Source organism: Zingiber officinale, chromosome 7A (assembly GCF_018446385.1).
Source record: "Zingiber officinale cultivar Zhangliang chromosome 7A, Zo_v1.1, whole genome shotgun sequence".
Taxonomy (NCBI): domain Eukaryota; kingdom Viridiplantae; phylum Streptophyta; class Magnoliopsida; order Zingiberales; family Zingiberaceae; genus Zingiber; species Zingiber officinale.
In genome coordinates, this window is record NC_055998.1 from 128256653 (window position 1) to 128272451 (window position 15799).

Consider the following 15799-nt stretch of genomic DNA (forward strand, 5'->3'; position numbering starts at 1 on the left):
ATGTCTACTTGAACTGGTTGTTGTTCCTCAACTCTTTGTGGAACAACATCATCCACAACACTTTGTGGTTCCAGTTCAATTTCCATCGAGGCATCAGTGCTATTGTTCGCATCTTGTACTTCTTCAAGATCGAATGTGCTCCCACTAGTCTTTCTAGAAACAAAGTCCCTTTCTAGAAAGACTCCAGTCTTTGCCACAACTACCTTGTGCTGACTGGGAATGTAGAAGTAATATCCCTTAGTTTCCTTGGGATATCCGATAAAGTAGCACTTGTCGGATTTGAGTCCTAACTTGTCTGAGACTTGACGTCGAACGTAAGCCTCACAACCCCAAACCCTCATGAAAGACACCTGGGTATCTCTCCCAGCTCATATCCTATATGGTGTCTTTATCACGGCCTTTGATGGAACTCGGTTGAGTATGAAAGCTGCCGTGTCTAGAGCATATCCCCATAGATATGTCGGAAGATCTGTGTGACTAATCATAGATCGTACCATATCTAATAAGGTACGATTCCTCCTTTCGGATACACCATTCCACTGTGGTGTTCCAGGAGGAGTGAGTTGAGATAAAATCCCACACTCAGCTAAGTAGTCACGAAACTCATGGCTTAAGTATTCATCACCTCGATCTGATCGAAGTACCTTAATACTCTTGCCAAGCTGGTTCTGTACTTCATTCTTGAATTCTTTGAACTTTTCAAAGGATTCAGATTTATGTGTCATCAAATACACATAATCATATCTACTGAAGTCATCAGTAAATGTGATGAAGTACTTATAACCGCCTCTAGCAGCAACATTGAAAGGGCCACATACATCACTATGTATGAGTCCTAACAAATCAGTCGCTCTTTCGCTGTGCCCACTAAAGGGAGTCTTGGTCATCTTGCCTCGTAGGCATGACTCGCATATCTCATATGATTCAAAATCAAATGAGTCCAGCAAACCATCCTTATGGAGCTGGGATAAGCGCTTGTCATTTATATGACCTAAGCGACAGTGCCAGAGATAAGTTTGGTTCATGTCATTTGACTTGAACCTCTTGGTACTAATGTTATAGATAGGGCTCTCAAGGTCTAGAATATAGAGTCCGTTTATTAGTGGTGCACTACAATAGAACATATCTTTTAAATAAACAGAACAACATTTGTCTTTTATTATAAAAGAGTATCCTTTCTTGTCTAAACAAAAAACTGAAACTATGTTCTTAGTAAGAGCAGGCACATAACAACAATCATCTAAATCTAGTACAAGCCCAGAGGGCAGAGATAGCTGATAAGTTCCTACAGCAACAGCAGCAACCCGTGCTCCATTGCCTACTCGTATAATGCCCTGCTATTTCTCAGCGCCTGCACATCAGTACAAATGTGAGAAGCACATCCAGTATCTAATACCTATGATGTAGAAATAGATAGATTGACTTCTATAACATATATACCTGAAGTGGAAGTCTCACTTCGCTTCTTCTTAAGATCCTCCAAGTATACCTTGCAGTTCCTCTTCCAGTGCCCGGTCTGACCGCAGTGGAAGCAGGTAGCATCCTTGGTGACCCCTCCTTTAGGCTTCAGTGCTTTGCCTTTGCCCTTGGTTTGAGACTTTCCCTTACCTTTGGGCTTGCCCTTGCCCTTGTGCTTCTGGACCATCAGAATGGGCTTAACCTTCTTAAGGTTAATCTCAGCAGTTCGTAACATACTAAGTAGCTCGGGCAGTGGCTTGTCAATCTCGTTCATATTATAGTTGAGAACGAATTGACTATAGCTATCCGGCAAGGACTGCAAGATCAAGTCAGTGGCCAGCTCTTGGCCAAGTGGGAACCCCAGTCTTTGTAGGTTCTCTGTGTACCCAATCATCTTGAGTACATAAGGACCTACAGGAGCCCCGTCCGACATCTTGCACTGAAACAGTGCCTTAGAGATCTCAAATCTCTCATGCCTCGCTTGTCCCTAATATAGTTAGCGAAGATGCTCAACCATATCGTAAGTGCCCATCAACTCGTGTTGCTTCTGAAGCTCAGAGTTCATGGTCGCGAGCATTAGACAGGACACATCTAATGCGTCGTCTTGATGCTCCTTGTAAGCATCTTTGTCTGCTCGCGGGGCATTGGCAGGAGGAGCCTCCGGAATGGGCTGCTCCAGAACGTATAGTTTACATTCTTGGGTGAGAACTATTCTCAAGTTCCTGTACCAGTCCAGGAAATTTGCTCCGTTGAGCTTGTCCTTCTCAAGGACAGATCGCAGGGAGAAGGAATTCGTGTTCGACGTCATGGTTATCTACAACAGAAAATTTACAGAAATAAATATCATATTCTTTTAAAATCATTTAATTAGGCCTTTAACTAAATGATGCTCCCACTGAATACTATAATTCTTGTGGGACAAGATCCACATCATACTAACTCTTGAGTTAGCTTTGGTTAATACGCCCAAGGCTTAGTATGATCGGTAGGTAACGATTACCAATTACATCTCTATGCAACTCTTGTTTATAGGATTAATATCCGCATTTATATTAAAACTCGAGTTAGCTTTGACTAATACGCCCGAGAGTTAATATAGATGTGATTTTGACCTATCTTTTCCAACCGTTGGAAGAATGCCTATAGTTGACTCGATCTAACCGAGCAACTAGGAATACTCAATCTAATTGAGTTTGTATTCACCCATGCGTTGATAGGCGGGACCAAGATTGTCCCTCCGTACCCTACCAAGATAATATGTATTGCTCTGCTTTGGCAGATTCAACAATACATGTGATCGAGGTAGTGATAGGTATCACGGCACGGTTAGGCATTTTAAAGTTGGTTTGATCTAGATCTAATCTAATCGAGAAGGATGCATCTTGTGCACGACTTAGATCTAATATAATCGCAAGGGTGCATCATGTGCACGACTTAGATCTAATCTAATCGTTAAGGCACTTATTAATTAATTAATTATTAAACATGCATCAAATACATAACAATTAATTAATTAATCTATTTGTGATTTAGTCATGGCTCTACTACGATCTTCTCAAGCCAATGAGAAGATCGAATGGTCAACCTAGGGTCAACAGCTTCTCCAAGCTCCTCCCTTTGACCACCTGGTGTTGCTCGTGCCCGCCTCGGAACTCCGTCTCGTGTGGACCCTCCACCGCTCCAATTTGTACATTACAATTTGAAACTCAAGTTACATTCGAGTCTAAATCTAATTTACAACCAGAATAAGAGAAAGGCACGACGCGCAGGCCGTGGGAAAAAAAATAAAATACAGCACACACAATCATATGACGGCACGCAGGCCGTATTATGAATTACAACACAAATCCAATCTTATTGGGTATTTTGGGCCATGACTATCACAAAATTTATATATAATTCAAAATTATATATTTTCATAATTTTCTATAATTTTAAAATTAATTTTTAAAATTTTTACGAGTAAAATTTCCCGGCGGTCCCGTTTAGCGGTTTCGGGCGCAATCGCGGAACGGATCCCCTTGCGGGGCCCAGGGGCAGCGGCCCTACCCGCGATCTAACCATCGCGAGGGTTCCTTTGCGATCCAACAGCGCCTAAACCCGCTGTCCCAAAACGATTTGGGCCGAGACATTGCCGTTTCGGAAAAATCTTCCCGGCGGGTTCGTTTTTAGCGATTTCGGGTGCAATCGCGGAGCAAATCCCCTTGCGGGGTTAGGGGCAGTACCCCTACCCACAATCTAACCATCGTGAGTTGCTCCTTTGCGATCTAATGACACCCGACCCCGCTGTCCCAAACGGATTTGGGGCAAAACGAAGCCGTTTAAAAGAAAACTTTCCGGTAGCCGAAGCCTACAAGTGCCGAGACACTTGTGCTTCGCTTCTACGGAAAAATTACTCATAAAAACTCTAAAAACTCAATTTTTACAGAAAATCACAGAAGGTATATTTTTCATAAAAATACAAACGAACTCGTACAAGTCTTTGCACGTGGCTCTGATACCACTGTTGGGTTCTTCGGGCCGTGAAAACCGCTTTTTCGCGTCGCGAAAACCCCGAGTCACCCAAAGCCATGGATCTCGTGCAAAGATTCGTAAACAAAATTTTCGAAAAATCTTTTTCTTGTACGAGTTTGTAAAACCTTTAGATCTACACTAGATGAGAGTTATACCTTCGAAGCGTGCCCTTCGCTTATCCCGCTCGTTAAAGGTACACGTTGGATCTCCAAAGTATCAAAGTAGATACTTCTCTAGTGATATCCACACGAACAAGGAGTGCTCTCTAGCACTCAAGGATGGAGAAGAGAGACCCCAAGTGTGCTAGCACTTTCTAGGGCTCTCGGATGGGAATGGAAGAAGAAAGGAAAGCAAGGAAGAGAATACAATACACTCCTCTAAAGTATTACCTTTCTTCTTGGACTTCTTGGATTAACTCAAATCACCCTCTCCACTCTAGGAACCTCACGGCAACCACCATGGAGAGAAGAGAGAGCACTCAAGGGAGAAGAAGAGTGAATACACCACATGAATGAAAAATGAATTCCCATTCATTCACAAAGTGGCCGGCCACTCTAGGAGGTGTAACCTCCACATTAATTCCAATTAATGTGGAAACCATCAAGAGTTGTAACCCCCATGAGGTGGCACTCTAGGATGATGTGGATCAACACCATTGGTCCACATCTTGCCACCTCACTAAATGATATGGCAATAAGTGTAACCTCCTCATTTAACGTGGGCCGGCCACATTAAATGCTATGGAGGCTTGTAACCTCCATGAGGTGGCACACATTGATGATGTGGAGCAATCCTATTGGTCCACATCTTGCCAACTCACTAGTGATGTGGCAAAAAGTCAAGTCAAACATGACTTTTTCTCTTCCTCTCAAATCAAGTCAAACTTGATCAAATCTCTCTCATGGTTGATCTAATCCAACCATATGATTCAAGCCAACTTAATATAATGAATCTAATTCATTAAATTAAGTTGATTTAATGAGTCATAATCTAAATTAGACTCATTGAATACATGAATCAACTTGAATCCAACTCAATTAGCCCAATTTGGATTACTCTTAATCCAATTTGATTCATCAAATGAATCTAATCCTCTTGGTTCATCATATGAATCTAATCTCCATCCACATGTTCTTTGTGTGTGACCCAATAGGTTCTTGTAACGTTGGCAATGCCCCTAAACTCATTTAGAAGCATAAGTAATGAGCGGTATCTAGCAATACATCATTACTACCCAAGTTACAAGAATGTTGAGATCCAACATTACCTTGTGACTACTAATTGTGACTCCTCACAAAATATGTCATTGTCCTTTTATCCTAGACATCTAGATTGATCAATATGAGGCATAGACCGTGCCATCCTCTAATCAATCTAAATCTTGAACTCTAAGTAGACTCACTCGATCAAATGAGCTCAACATCTAATGTTGACTCATTTGGGCATGGCCATGCACTTAGTGGTCTCACTCTATCAAGAATACCGATGTCGCTCCCGTCATATGGGAGGGATAGATCCCATCTACATCACTCACATCCCTCTACATAATTCGTTATATACCCAGTAATCGCCTTTATAGTCCACCCAGTTACGGGTGACGTTTGACGAAACCAAAGTACATAACTCCTTATGTAGGGATCCATGGTGACTTCAGGTCTAAGGACTAATAGTCATACTAATAGCCACATGAGAAAGTATATGACACTCATATAACGATCCATGATACTTTCTCATGGCGGGTCATTCAGTATACATTCTCCAATGTATACCCATGTGTCAGCTTGATATCTCTATATCCATGACTTGTGAGATCAAGTCATCGAGCTGAACTACATGCTAGTCTTATTGTATTAACATTGTCCCTGAATGTTAATACTCGACTAGGAATGATTTAGAGTAGTGTTCCCTATATCATCTCACTATCGATTCAACTAATCGATTGATATAGGTATGAACCTTCTACTCAAGGACGCTATTATACTTAGTCTATTTGGCACTAATACAAATAAGTATAATAACCAAACAAATGCCTTTATTAATATACAAGAATATGATACAATGAGTCCATACAATCATCAAATGATTGGCTCTAGGGCTCTAACTAACACGCACAAAGCTACAACACAACTAAGCGACACCTTGTTTTCTATTCCACACCTTCCTTTTGATCAATCTAAAGTTTAAGACGACTGAAACATACACACGATCAAAAAAGTCATCCACAACACGGAAATATGAATGCCGGGAAGCCTCGCTGAACAAGAGGACCCCCCACACTACCCAGAATCCAAGCACAAATCCTAGCACCGCACTGATATACAACCAAATCGCATCATGATTGTGCGTCTTGATCTCATTCTTGTAAGCTGGCTCGTCAGTTACTACCTTGTCACAAGAGTTGTTTAAAGGAAAGCCGCAAAGAAACGGGTTGCCCATGAATGCAGATGGATCAGTGAAGGTATTCAGTTGGTTTCCTGATGGAATACTCCCTGTCAAGTTGTTGTAGGACACATTGAAGTGGCTCAGAAAGGTCAAATTGGACAATGCTGGTGGAATGGAACCTGAGAGCTGGTTTCTCGACAAGTCTAAAGACTCCAGCTCGATTAGCTGACTGAACTTGTGAGTGATCTCTCCGGTAAGATGATTTCCTGACAAATTCAAATTCCATAAGCCTAAAAGAGACGTGATTTGTTCAGGAATTTGGCCGGACAGGTTGTTATCTGAAAGGTCCAAGGTTGTCATTATGGAAAGCAATTTGTCATAGAAGTTCTCTTGGTTTTTAGTTACCAACAAAATGGTCTCCGTGTAGGAGCCAACATCGACGATCTCCCCCAGACTCTTAGGCGATATTCTGATGGAGCTGAAGTTGCCAAAGGTTGGAGGTATAGTTCCTAAGAAACTATTGTGTGATAAATCCAATATCTGAAGAGAAGAGAGGTTTGACAGCTGAGGTGGAATATGACCATGGAACCTATTCGATCGAAGGATGAGAATCTTGAGATGTGGCAGTCCATGTCCAATCGAGGAAGGAATACCTCCAGTGAACTCATTGCTTCCGAGATCAAGTGTTCTGAGTCTTGTCAAGTTCTTCATGGAGATGGGTAAATTCCCATTCATGTTGTTGTTTTCCAAGTGCAGAGACAGCAGAGCTTTTATGGAACAAACTGTGCTAGGTAGCACTCCGGTGAGATTGTTGCTCGACATGTCGAAAACTGCCAAATCTGTTAGATCTTGCCAGCAATTAGGCAACTCTTTCGAGAGATGATTTCTCGAGAGGTCAACAGCACGTAATTTTGTCATTCTGCACATAGAAGAGGGCACTGGACCCTCAATATTGTTCATTGAAAGAGAGAAAAAGTACAAACTCTGCATGGCTGTGCCTATGATTTCAGGTATTGGACCTGAAAAGGAATTATTTGACAGATCCAAGCTGTCCAAATTCGAAGGAAAAAGAGGCACAGGGCCCTCAAAGAAATTGGAGCTCAAGTCGATGGAAAATGGCAAAGTAAGGTTAATGTGCATCATGTTTGGAACCATACTTTTTAACTCATTGTGTGATAGATCCAAATGCCCAAAGTTAGACGATAGCTTCCAGAACCAGTGTGGCACGACATCTGAAATCCCTGTGTAAGATAAGTCGAGCCAAGAATAATTAATCTGGGTCTTCAGCCAGGTGGGAAACTGAGGTCCCAGTCTGCAAGAACCCAGAAGAATTTTCTCCAACTGAAAAGGAGCAACCCAGTCTGATTTCACTTTCACAGCCAAAGAATTATATCTCAGGTCCAGTTGCCTCAACTTTGTCATGTTAGCAAAATGCTTTTCAGACACCACACCCTCCAAAGAGTTGCTTCGAAGAACCAAGTTAGCAAGGCTTGAAAGGCCTCCCAGGCTTTCTGGGACACTGCCCTTCAGTTGGTTATCCCAGAGCATTAAGTTCTGGAGGGAGGAGAGCCGACCAAGAGAAGCTGGCACTGGACCTGAGAATGAGTTTGAGTAGAGGAGAAGAGACTCCAAATTCTTGAATTCTCCTAGCCATTCCGGCAAACTGCCATTCAATTGGTTGCCACCGAGGTCCAGACTCCTCAAACTCTCCCTGATGCATCCGCTAAACATTCCTTTAAATTGGTTTAAGTCTCCGGTAATGTTCATCCAGGATAAAGAAAGTACTTGTAGCTGACAGTGCTCCTCTAATCTGACTGAAGGATCACCATGAATGAAATGATTATAGGAAAGGTCGACTTCTTTCAGAAAGACTTTATTCTCTATAGCATCTGGAAAAGGAATAGAAAAGTAGTTTCCTCCGAGGTAGAGAAATTCCAAGCTAGTCAAATTGAGCAACCACCCAGGAAGAGTAGAATTGAAATAGGTATAGGACAGATCAAGTGTGGTAAGAGATGTAAAGTTGAGATGAGGAAGAGAGGGGAGGATATGATCTGGAATAATGCACTGATATAATATCAGTTTGACGAGGGAAGGGAGCTTGTTCAGTGCTTGCAGCCATTTTACCCCTCTCGCGAAGCTGATATCGCTCAAGTCGAGGTGCTGCAAGGAGGCAAGCCTCGAAAGCCACCGCGAGTTGTCAAGGAGCAATGAGTTGAATGAGAGATCAAGGACACGTAAGTTTGACAGATTCCCAAGTTGGTGAGGGATCGATCCTTCGAGATACAAATTAGAGAGATTAAGGTACCTCAGGTCATGAAATGAATGCATGAATATAGGAAGGGGACCTTCAAAGCCATTAGAACTAAGATCCAAGTAGGTGAGGTGCTCAAGGGCGGCTAAGGAAGGACTGATCTCACCTTCCAATCCTATATTTTGGAGGCTCAGGTGGATAATGTGTCCAGTGGTGTGATTGCATCCGACTCCTGGCCATGAGCAGCAGTCCTTGCCGACCCAAGAGGACAATTGGCCTGCAGTGATTCCTCTTTTGAACTTCAAGAGCGACTGCCTCTCTGTATCATGGCAGCAACTGAACTCTCTTGCTTGGAAGAGCAGGAAGAAGAGAGCAAAGACAATTTGCATGGATTGAGGAACTCTGGTGACATCCATGATGTTCAAGGAGTAACTATACCTGGATGATATCGGTATATAACAGTGGAATAATTTAGTATAGATTGCTTTGGTGTGTACATGGAAAATCTAAGACTCGGAGGGTCTAGTCTTCGTATCGGCTATTCAGTCATTGCTTTAATGTGTACGTGGACTTGGAGGATTAATCTTTGTACTGATGTTGAAAAAAAAAAAACAAAAGTGATTGGACAGCAGTTAAGAGACTTGTTTATTCTCAAGCAACGTGCACGGTGGTTCAAGGCTTCAAGCTGATCAACAATTTATCCTGCCCGCGTCGAACGGACTGAATTGCGTCTGACACGGTTTTTAACGACGCGAGAAAGTTCCAGGTAATTTATAAAAGGAATTGATGAAAAGACGTATTATATTTTTATATTTATCAAATATTATATTTAATTTTCTATTCTTCCCATTTTACACTTCAATCATTTGTCAATTTTTTATTTTGTTTACATATAATTTGTTTTCTCTTCCCTCTCTTCAATGCAACCTCTCTTCTCTTTCCTCTCATCTTCTTTTTTATCACTCTTTTTGAAATAAGCATGCATGCAAAACATAATATGGGCATGATATTATTTCATATCAGGCTCACGAGATTAGAGCATCCACATAGGGAGGTTTTTCATTTACATGAAGAAGCGGCTCTGTGGTTAAAGAGCCGCTTCTTTGTGGTCTTTAATTTTTTTTTTATATTTAAATTTTTTTAATAATTAAAAAAAAAGACAAGAGAGCAACGACTAATTTACATATTGCATGCCATTGAACAACGGCTAAATTTTAGTCGTTGTTCAACGTTTTAATTTAATTATTTAATATATAAAAAAAATCTATAAATATGAGATCTATTTCATTCATTCCATTGCTATCTTTGCTCTCAACTCATTTCTTCCTTTCATTCCCTATTTGCATTCGAGATGTATGAAAATCTCAATACTTCTTTTATGAATCTTTTGAATTCTTCAAATACGGAAGGGAATACATTTTCTTAAAATACTCACACTCCTCCAAATATCCAATATCCTCATATTTTCTCTCACCCACAATATCCTCCAAATGTTCAAAATATTTCATATGTTACACAATATTCTCCAAATTTCCAAAGTTCTCAAAATTTTTTACAGACATGAAATCCAAGTAATGCCGCCCCAGCTCCATTTGGTATGTATCCATCCCAAGATTGGTCAGCAATGGGTAGCCAACTTGGGATGCCTTATCCTTACGTATTTTCTCCTACTTAACCACCTGTCATACATTCGAATGAATCAAGAAGGGAAACTATTGATCCATCTATCAGCGACAAAAAATCTCTAACACCATTATCTGTTCCTGCAACTTAGTTGCCACCACACTCATCACAAGAGGAGCGTGAAGTTGAGCTGGAGGAAAATGAATCAAAATGAAGATTTTGGTCTCTCGATGAAGATGTGGTCCTTGCGAAGTCATGGACAACTATAAGCACTGATGCAATCATTGGTAATGACCAGAAGGATCAAGCTTTTTGGAAATGTATAGCTGATTACTACAACAAACATCGCCCCACTGGATCTATGACAAGAAGTTATCAGCGGCTAAAATCACATTATTATAGGTCTGCACCGATGGTAAATGAATTTTCTGTAACTTATAATAATTTTTATATTCATCGGCAAAACGATTGGAGTGACGAGAATATGTTGGAGAATGCATTGAATATGTGGAAAGTCAACAACAAAGGCAAGGATTTTAAGTATATGCATGTGTGGAGGGTTCTCAAAGAATATGAGAAATATACTTCACAATCAGTTGCTCATTACTCTAACAAGAAGGCAAGGACATCCGAATCAGGGGGAAACACTTCAACATCAAATCCAGATACAAGTGTTGATTTAGATGACTCTGAAGTCCGCATTCGTCCTATAGGGCAAAAGGCAGCGAAGAGAAAGGGCAAATCTAAAGCCAGAGAGAGCGACACAATGGAATATAGCATCGACAAAGAATGACAAGATATTAAAAAATATCAAATAAAAAAATGACTTTGCGGGAAGCCGAGATCTTTCATAAGGATTATGAAATTCTTATGAAGGATACTAGTGAGATGACACCAGGACAACTTTATTTATATGAAAAAATAGTGGAAAAATTAAATAGAGACATGGCTTGGTGTAGATGAGTTTACGTTTATTTTTATATATTATTATAATTTATGTCTTTTTATTTGATGCACTGTAATATTTATATATTTTTTAATTATTAATGTTGTTTAATGTTAGCAATTTATAAATTTAAATTTTATAAAAATTAATGGCGTATAATGTAAAATATGAAGGAGAAATGAGAATTATATATAATGAAAAGTGTGGTACCCATGAGGGAGTTGTTGAGAGGTTTTTTGATAGTAGAAAGAGGTATGAGGTTTTCAACTTTTGATGTGGCGCAAACTTGGCAACGAAGGAGCTCACAATGGGTTCTAACCACTATGGATGCCCTTAGAGTTTAACATGTTTTCTTTAATAACATTTCAAAACACACTGATGGACACAAATATCTACGATTGGACTCATTTCAGGTCTTATAGATTTCTGAAACTGCAAGGAGCCCAACGGTACCATTCATTTCATATTTCGACTTCTCCGAAGGTGTTAACATATGATAAAAAGAATCAGCTAAAATAACTTAATGTGGGCCTGATATGAATCATGGACCTGATATGGTTCATATCAGGCCCATGTTAGGTTATTTTAGCTAATTTTTTCTATAATATTTTAATACCTCTGGATCAGTCAAAATATGCAATGGACGACACCATTCGATTCCTTGCAACCTCAGAAATCCACAGGACTTGAAATGAGTGCAATCTGAGGTCTCTAGGTCCATCAGTGGGTTTTGACCGAAACCCACTCATGGACCTAGAGACCTTAGATTGCACCCATTTCAATTCCTATGGATTTATGAGGTTTCAAGGAGTTAAAATATGCTATCAATTGTTTATTTCGGCTTCTCAGATGTATTATAATATAATAAGAAAGAATCTGTAAAAATTTCACGTTGGACCTTAAACATGTATCAGAAGTTAATTCTTTTCCCCTATCAAATATTAACAACTAGTCAATGCTTATTAACTATGGTTGTACATCAATTATCAGTCTTCCTATTCATCTTTCAATAACATATTGATTATTACTTTAACTCGGGATGAAAGTGAACAGATCTATTCTGCTACACAATTTTTTAGCAACACAACTAAAGCAGTATTTGCTAAATTAGCCTCTCTACAGAGTGATTAGTGATAGGATCGAGTAGCGCGATAGAGGGGGGGGGGGGTGAATATCGCGTCTTTTTAAAAGCTATTCTTTTCGTATTTAAATCAAAGTCATGCACAGCGGAAAGTAAATAGAGACACAAATATTTTACTTCGTTCGGAGCCTAGCTCGACTCCTACTCGAAGGCCCGCGGTCCTTGACCGCACCGATGGGCAATCACTATATTTCTTCTTTCCGAAATCCTTCGAAAAGAAGCAAATCGTACAAGTATGAGCAAGATAGTAACACCCTACTATCTTGCTTAAGTTAAACACAATGCAAGCAAAAAGTAAAGTTATACCGACAAGAAGATTGAAAGACAAAGCTTGTGGTCGGCACTTCCGGGCAATGTGGCTTGTTGAATTAACGAAGACGTGTAGCTCAAATTGCTTGCAGAACAGAGTTTTGGTTTATCAGAAAAATTATCTTCGCCTCTGTCTTCGAGCCTGGTTTTATAGGTGGACTGAGGTTCGGTCGACCGATCCCTCTGTTCGGTCGACCGAACCAGCTCCGATCACCCACAACTGGAATCTGGCGCTGGCTCGTAAATTCTGCATTAACTGGCCTTCAATGGTTCGGTCGACCGAACCCTTTTATCGGTCGACCGAACAAGCTTTTACCTTGTTCGTCAAAGTCTGCCAGAATCATGAATTAATGGGCAATTAATGTTGATTGGATCGGTCGACCGATCCCCAGGTTCGGTCGACCTATCAGCTTCTATTTCCTTTGCTGCTGATCGGTGCTGACATAACTGATCTGTGCTGAGTCAACTTGGTTCGGTCGACCGATCCCTCTGTTCGGTCGACCGATCCGGCTATACCTGCAACACAGAGTTAAGCAAAGTATCCCTACAACACAAAGGTTAGAACAGTAATATATAATGCATGAGTAGTATAAAGACAGTAGGGCTGTCTTGATCTCAACTTGGAAACCTTCCCGGTTTCTTCAGTTGGATCAGCGACCTTAGGTTGTTCCCTTTGGGAACCCGACCTCACTGTCGCTCCTCCAATTGTTTACCTCAACTTACCTGCCAAACATGCTCCTCCAGACATGTTTGGACTTTTGTCTGCTCAGTGTCTGATTGCCTGATCCACTAAGACTTTTCCTGCAATACCATATTAGCCAACAGCAATAATAGTAATACAGAAAACAATAGTAAACCTAAACCTAGATTTACCGAGATCTGCTGGTCCGGTCGACCGCGCGTGGTCGACCGGAAACCATCCGATCAACCTTGCTTGGAGTTCACTCCTCCAAGAATTCTCTTTACCTAAGGTTACCACCCCTTAGGATTTTCTCCACTTGGCTTCACTCACCGAGACTCAGTATTTGGCTACCCAGGGATCAAGTCCTTCAGACCTATCCACCTGGCTTCCATGACATACCGAGATTTCCCTTACCTAGCCTACAACTAGGACTCAGTATTCGGCTACCCAGGGATCAAGTCCTCCGGACCAATCCACCTGGCTTCCACGATACACCGAGATTTCTCTCCCTGCCTAGCCTCTAACTAGGACTTCCCTTGCCTAGCCTACAACTAGGACTTCCCTAGATCAATCTCCATACTAAAACATTCTTACTTAAACATATTTGTCTGACATTAAAACCTAGGGGGTCGATTGCACCAACAATCTTCTCCTTTTTGATGTTTGACAAATATGTTTAAGTTAGGTCAATTAAAAAGATTTAGATTTCTAACTTAAACTTCTTTTCTCCCCCTTTTTTCATACAACAAAAAGAACCCTTCATAAATGACTTTTAATTGCTAAGGATCCCGAAGTTTTGCACCAACAATGATAGAATACCTTTAAACATTTCCAAGATATTTTCTAAGGTATTCTCCCACCCTTTTGAAGGACAATAATAAGATGTATTTATCTAAGTGAGCATGCATCAAATATTAATTAAAAAATTTCAAAAATTCCAAAAAAAATTTGTAAAGCGTTTTTATCAAGCATTCTTTCCAAAGAGTATTTGAAATCAGAGTTCAATACCATTTTCAAAATAAATATAAAATATTTCAAGGCTAAAAATATTTTCAAGGATTTTAAAAAGATATTCCAAGGCTTGGACTTTGTCAAATTTTTTTTTTTTTACTAAGATATGAATGTCAAAATATCCAAAGTATTTTCAAAGTATGAAACATAAAGTTTTTAGAGTAATTTTCAAAGTATTTTTCAAAAAGTATGAGTTTGAAAAATATGATTTTGAAAAGATAATGCTTGAAGAAGAATTTTGTAAAAGTAATATATATATATATATATATATATATATATATTTTTTTTTTTTTAAAAATATTTGATTAAGAGATTTTAAGATTTTTTTTTTAAAAAAAAAAATTGTAAAGAAGTTTTATCAAGCAATTTTCAAAGAGTGTTTTGAAACAATTTTTTTTAGAATATGTTTTCAAAAGCATGATTTTAAAAATATGTCCTTCAACCAAGTCTCCCCCCCTTAACTGGACATTATTTTTTAGATATCCTTGTTACCCATAAGGAAGACTTTTCTATGTATGTCTAAGAGTCACGATTGACTTAAGGTTCTAAAGACTTAGGCGGTGAATAACAATAATTATATATAATACACTCAATCAATCATCAATCAAGATTTGAAAAATATTTCATAAGAAAATAGATTTATAAGTTTTCAAAATCCTTTTTAAGAAAATAGTTTAAATTTTAATTTTCTTAGCATCTCACCCATTCTAAATTTTCAAGTATGGTAATCCTATAATTGTGTGAGATGACTTTACTTAAATTGAATTTTAGTTTAACTTAAATTAATTTTGGGTTAAAATGAATGATTAATTAATGGTAACATTATTTGAACTAATATTTAGTTTACTGATTTTAAATTTATTAACTAATTAATAAAGGATTAATTTTAAAATTCAATGATTATTAATTAATTTTAATTGCTATGGTTGTAGGTTGTTAGATTAATAATTGGTTTAAAAAAATAGTTTCAATTTAGTATGATTATTTAAGTTTAATTAATTACTTTTTAAAGGTTAAAGTTAAATTAATTTATTTAATGTTTTAAAAATAATTTTGATTAAGTTTTAAAAATAATTAAGTTTTAAAATAATTTTAATAATTTATTTAAGTTTTTTTTTAAAATAATTTTAATTAAGTTTTAAAATAATTTTAATTAAGTTTTTAAATAATTTTAATTAAGTTTTTAAAAATAATTTTAATTAAGTTTTTAAATAATTTTAATTAAGTTTTTAAAATAATTTTAATTAAGTTTTAAAATAATTTTAATTAAGTTTTTAAATAATTTAGTTTGAATTAGATTTGAATTAAGTTTGAATTTGATTTTATTGAAAAAGGTTATTGAACCCATGTTAGATTCAAACTTAGCTTTGGGTTAATCAAGCAGGTGTCCTAAGGATAAGTTTCAGTTCAGTGGCGAGGCATATGGCCTACTTGAATATCATTAGACCACTTGCTGAAGACTTTCCAAACTGTTCCTGCCCA

General features: G+C 38.6%; 2 protein-coding genes across 2 annotated transcripts; one reads left to right on the forward strand and one right to left on the reverse strand.

Moving 5' to 3' along the window:
* Positions 1-6099: 6099 nt before the first annotated feature.
* On the reverse strand, positions 6100-9021 carry LOC121999715 (receptor-like protein EIX2). Its single transcript, XM_042554359.1, has one exon. It carries the CDS (start codon positions 9019-9021, stop codon positions 6100-6102), a length of 2922 nt encoding a protein of 973 aa, XP_042410293.1.
* Positions 9022-10640: 1619 nt separating this feature from the next.
* LOC121999716 lies at positions 10641-11021 on the forward strand. Its single transcript, XM_042554360.1, has one exon. The coding sequence runs from the start codon at positions 10641-10643 to the stop codon at positions 11019-11021; it is 381 nt and encodes a 126-aa protein (XP_042410294.1).
* Positions 11022-15799: the final 4778 nt, after the last annotated feature.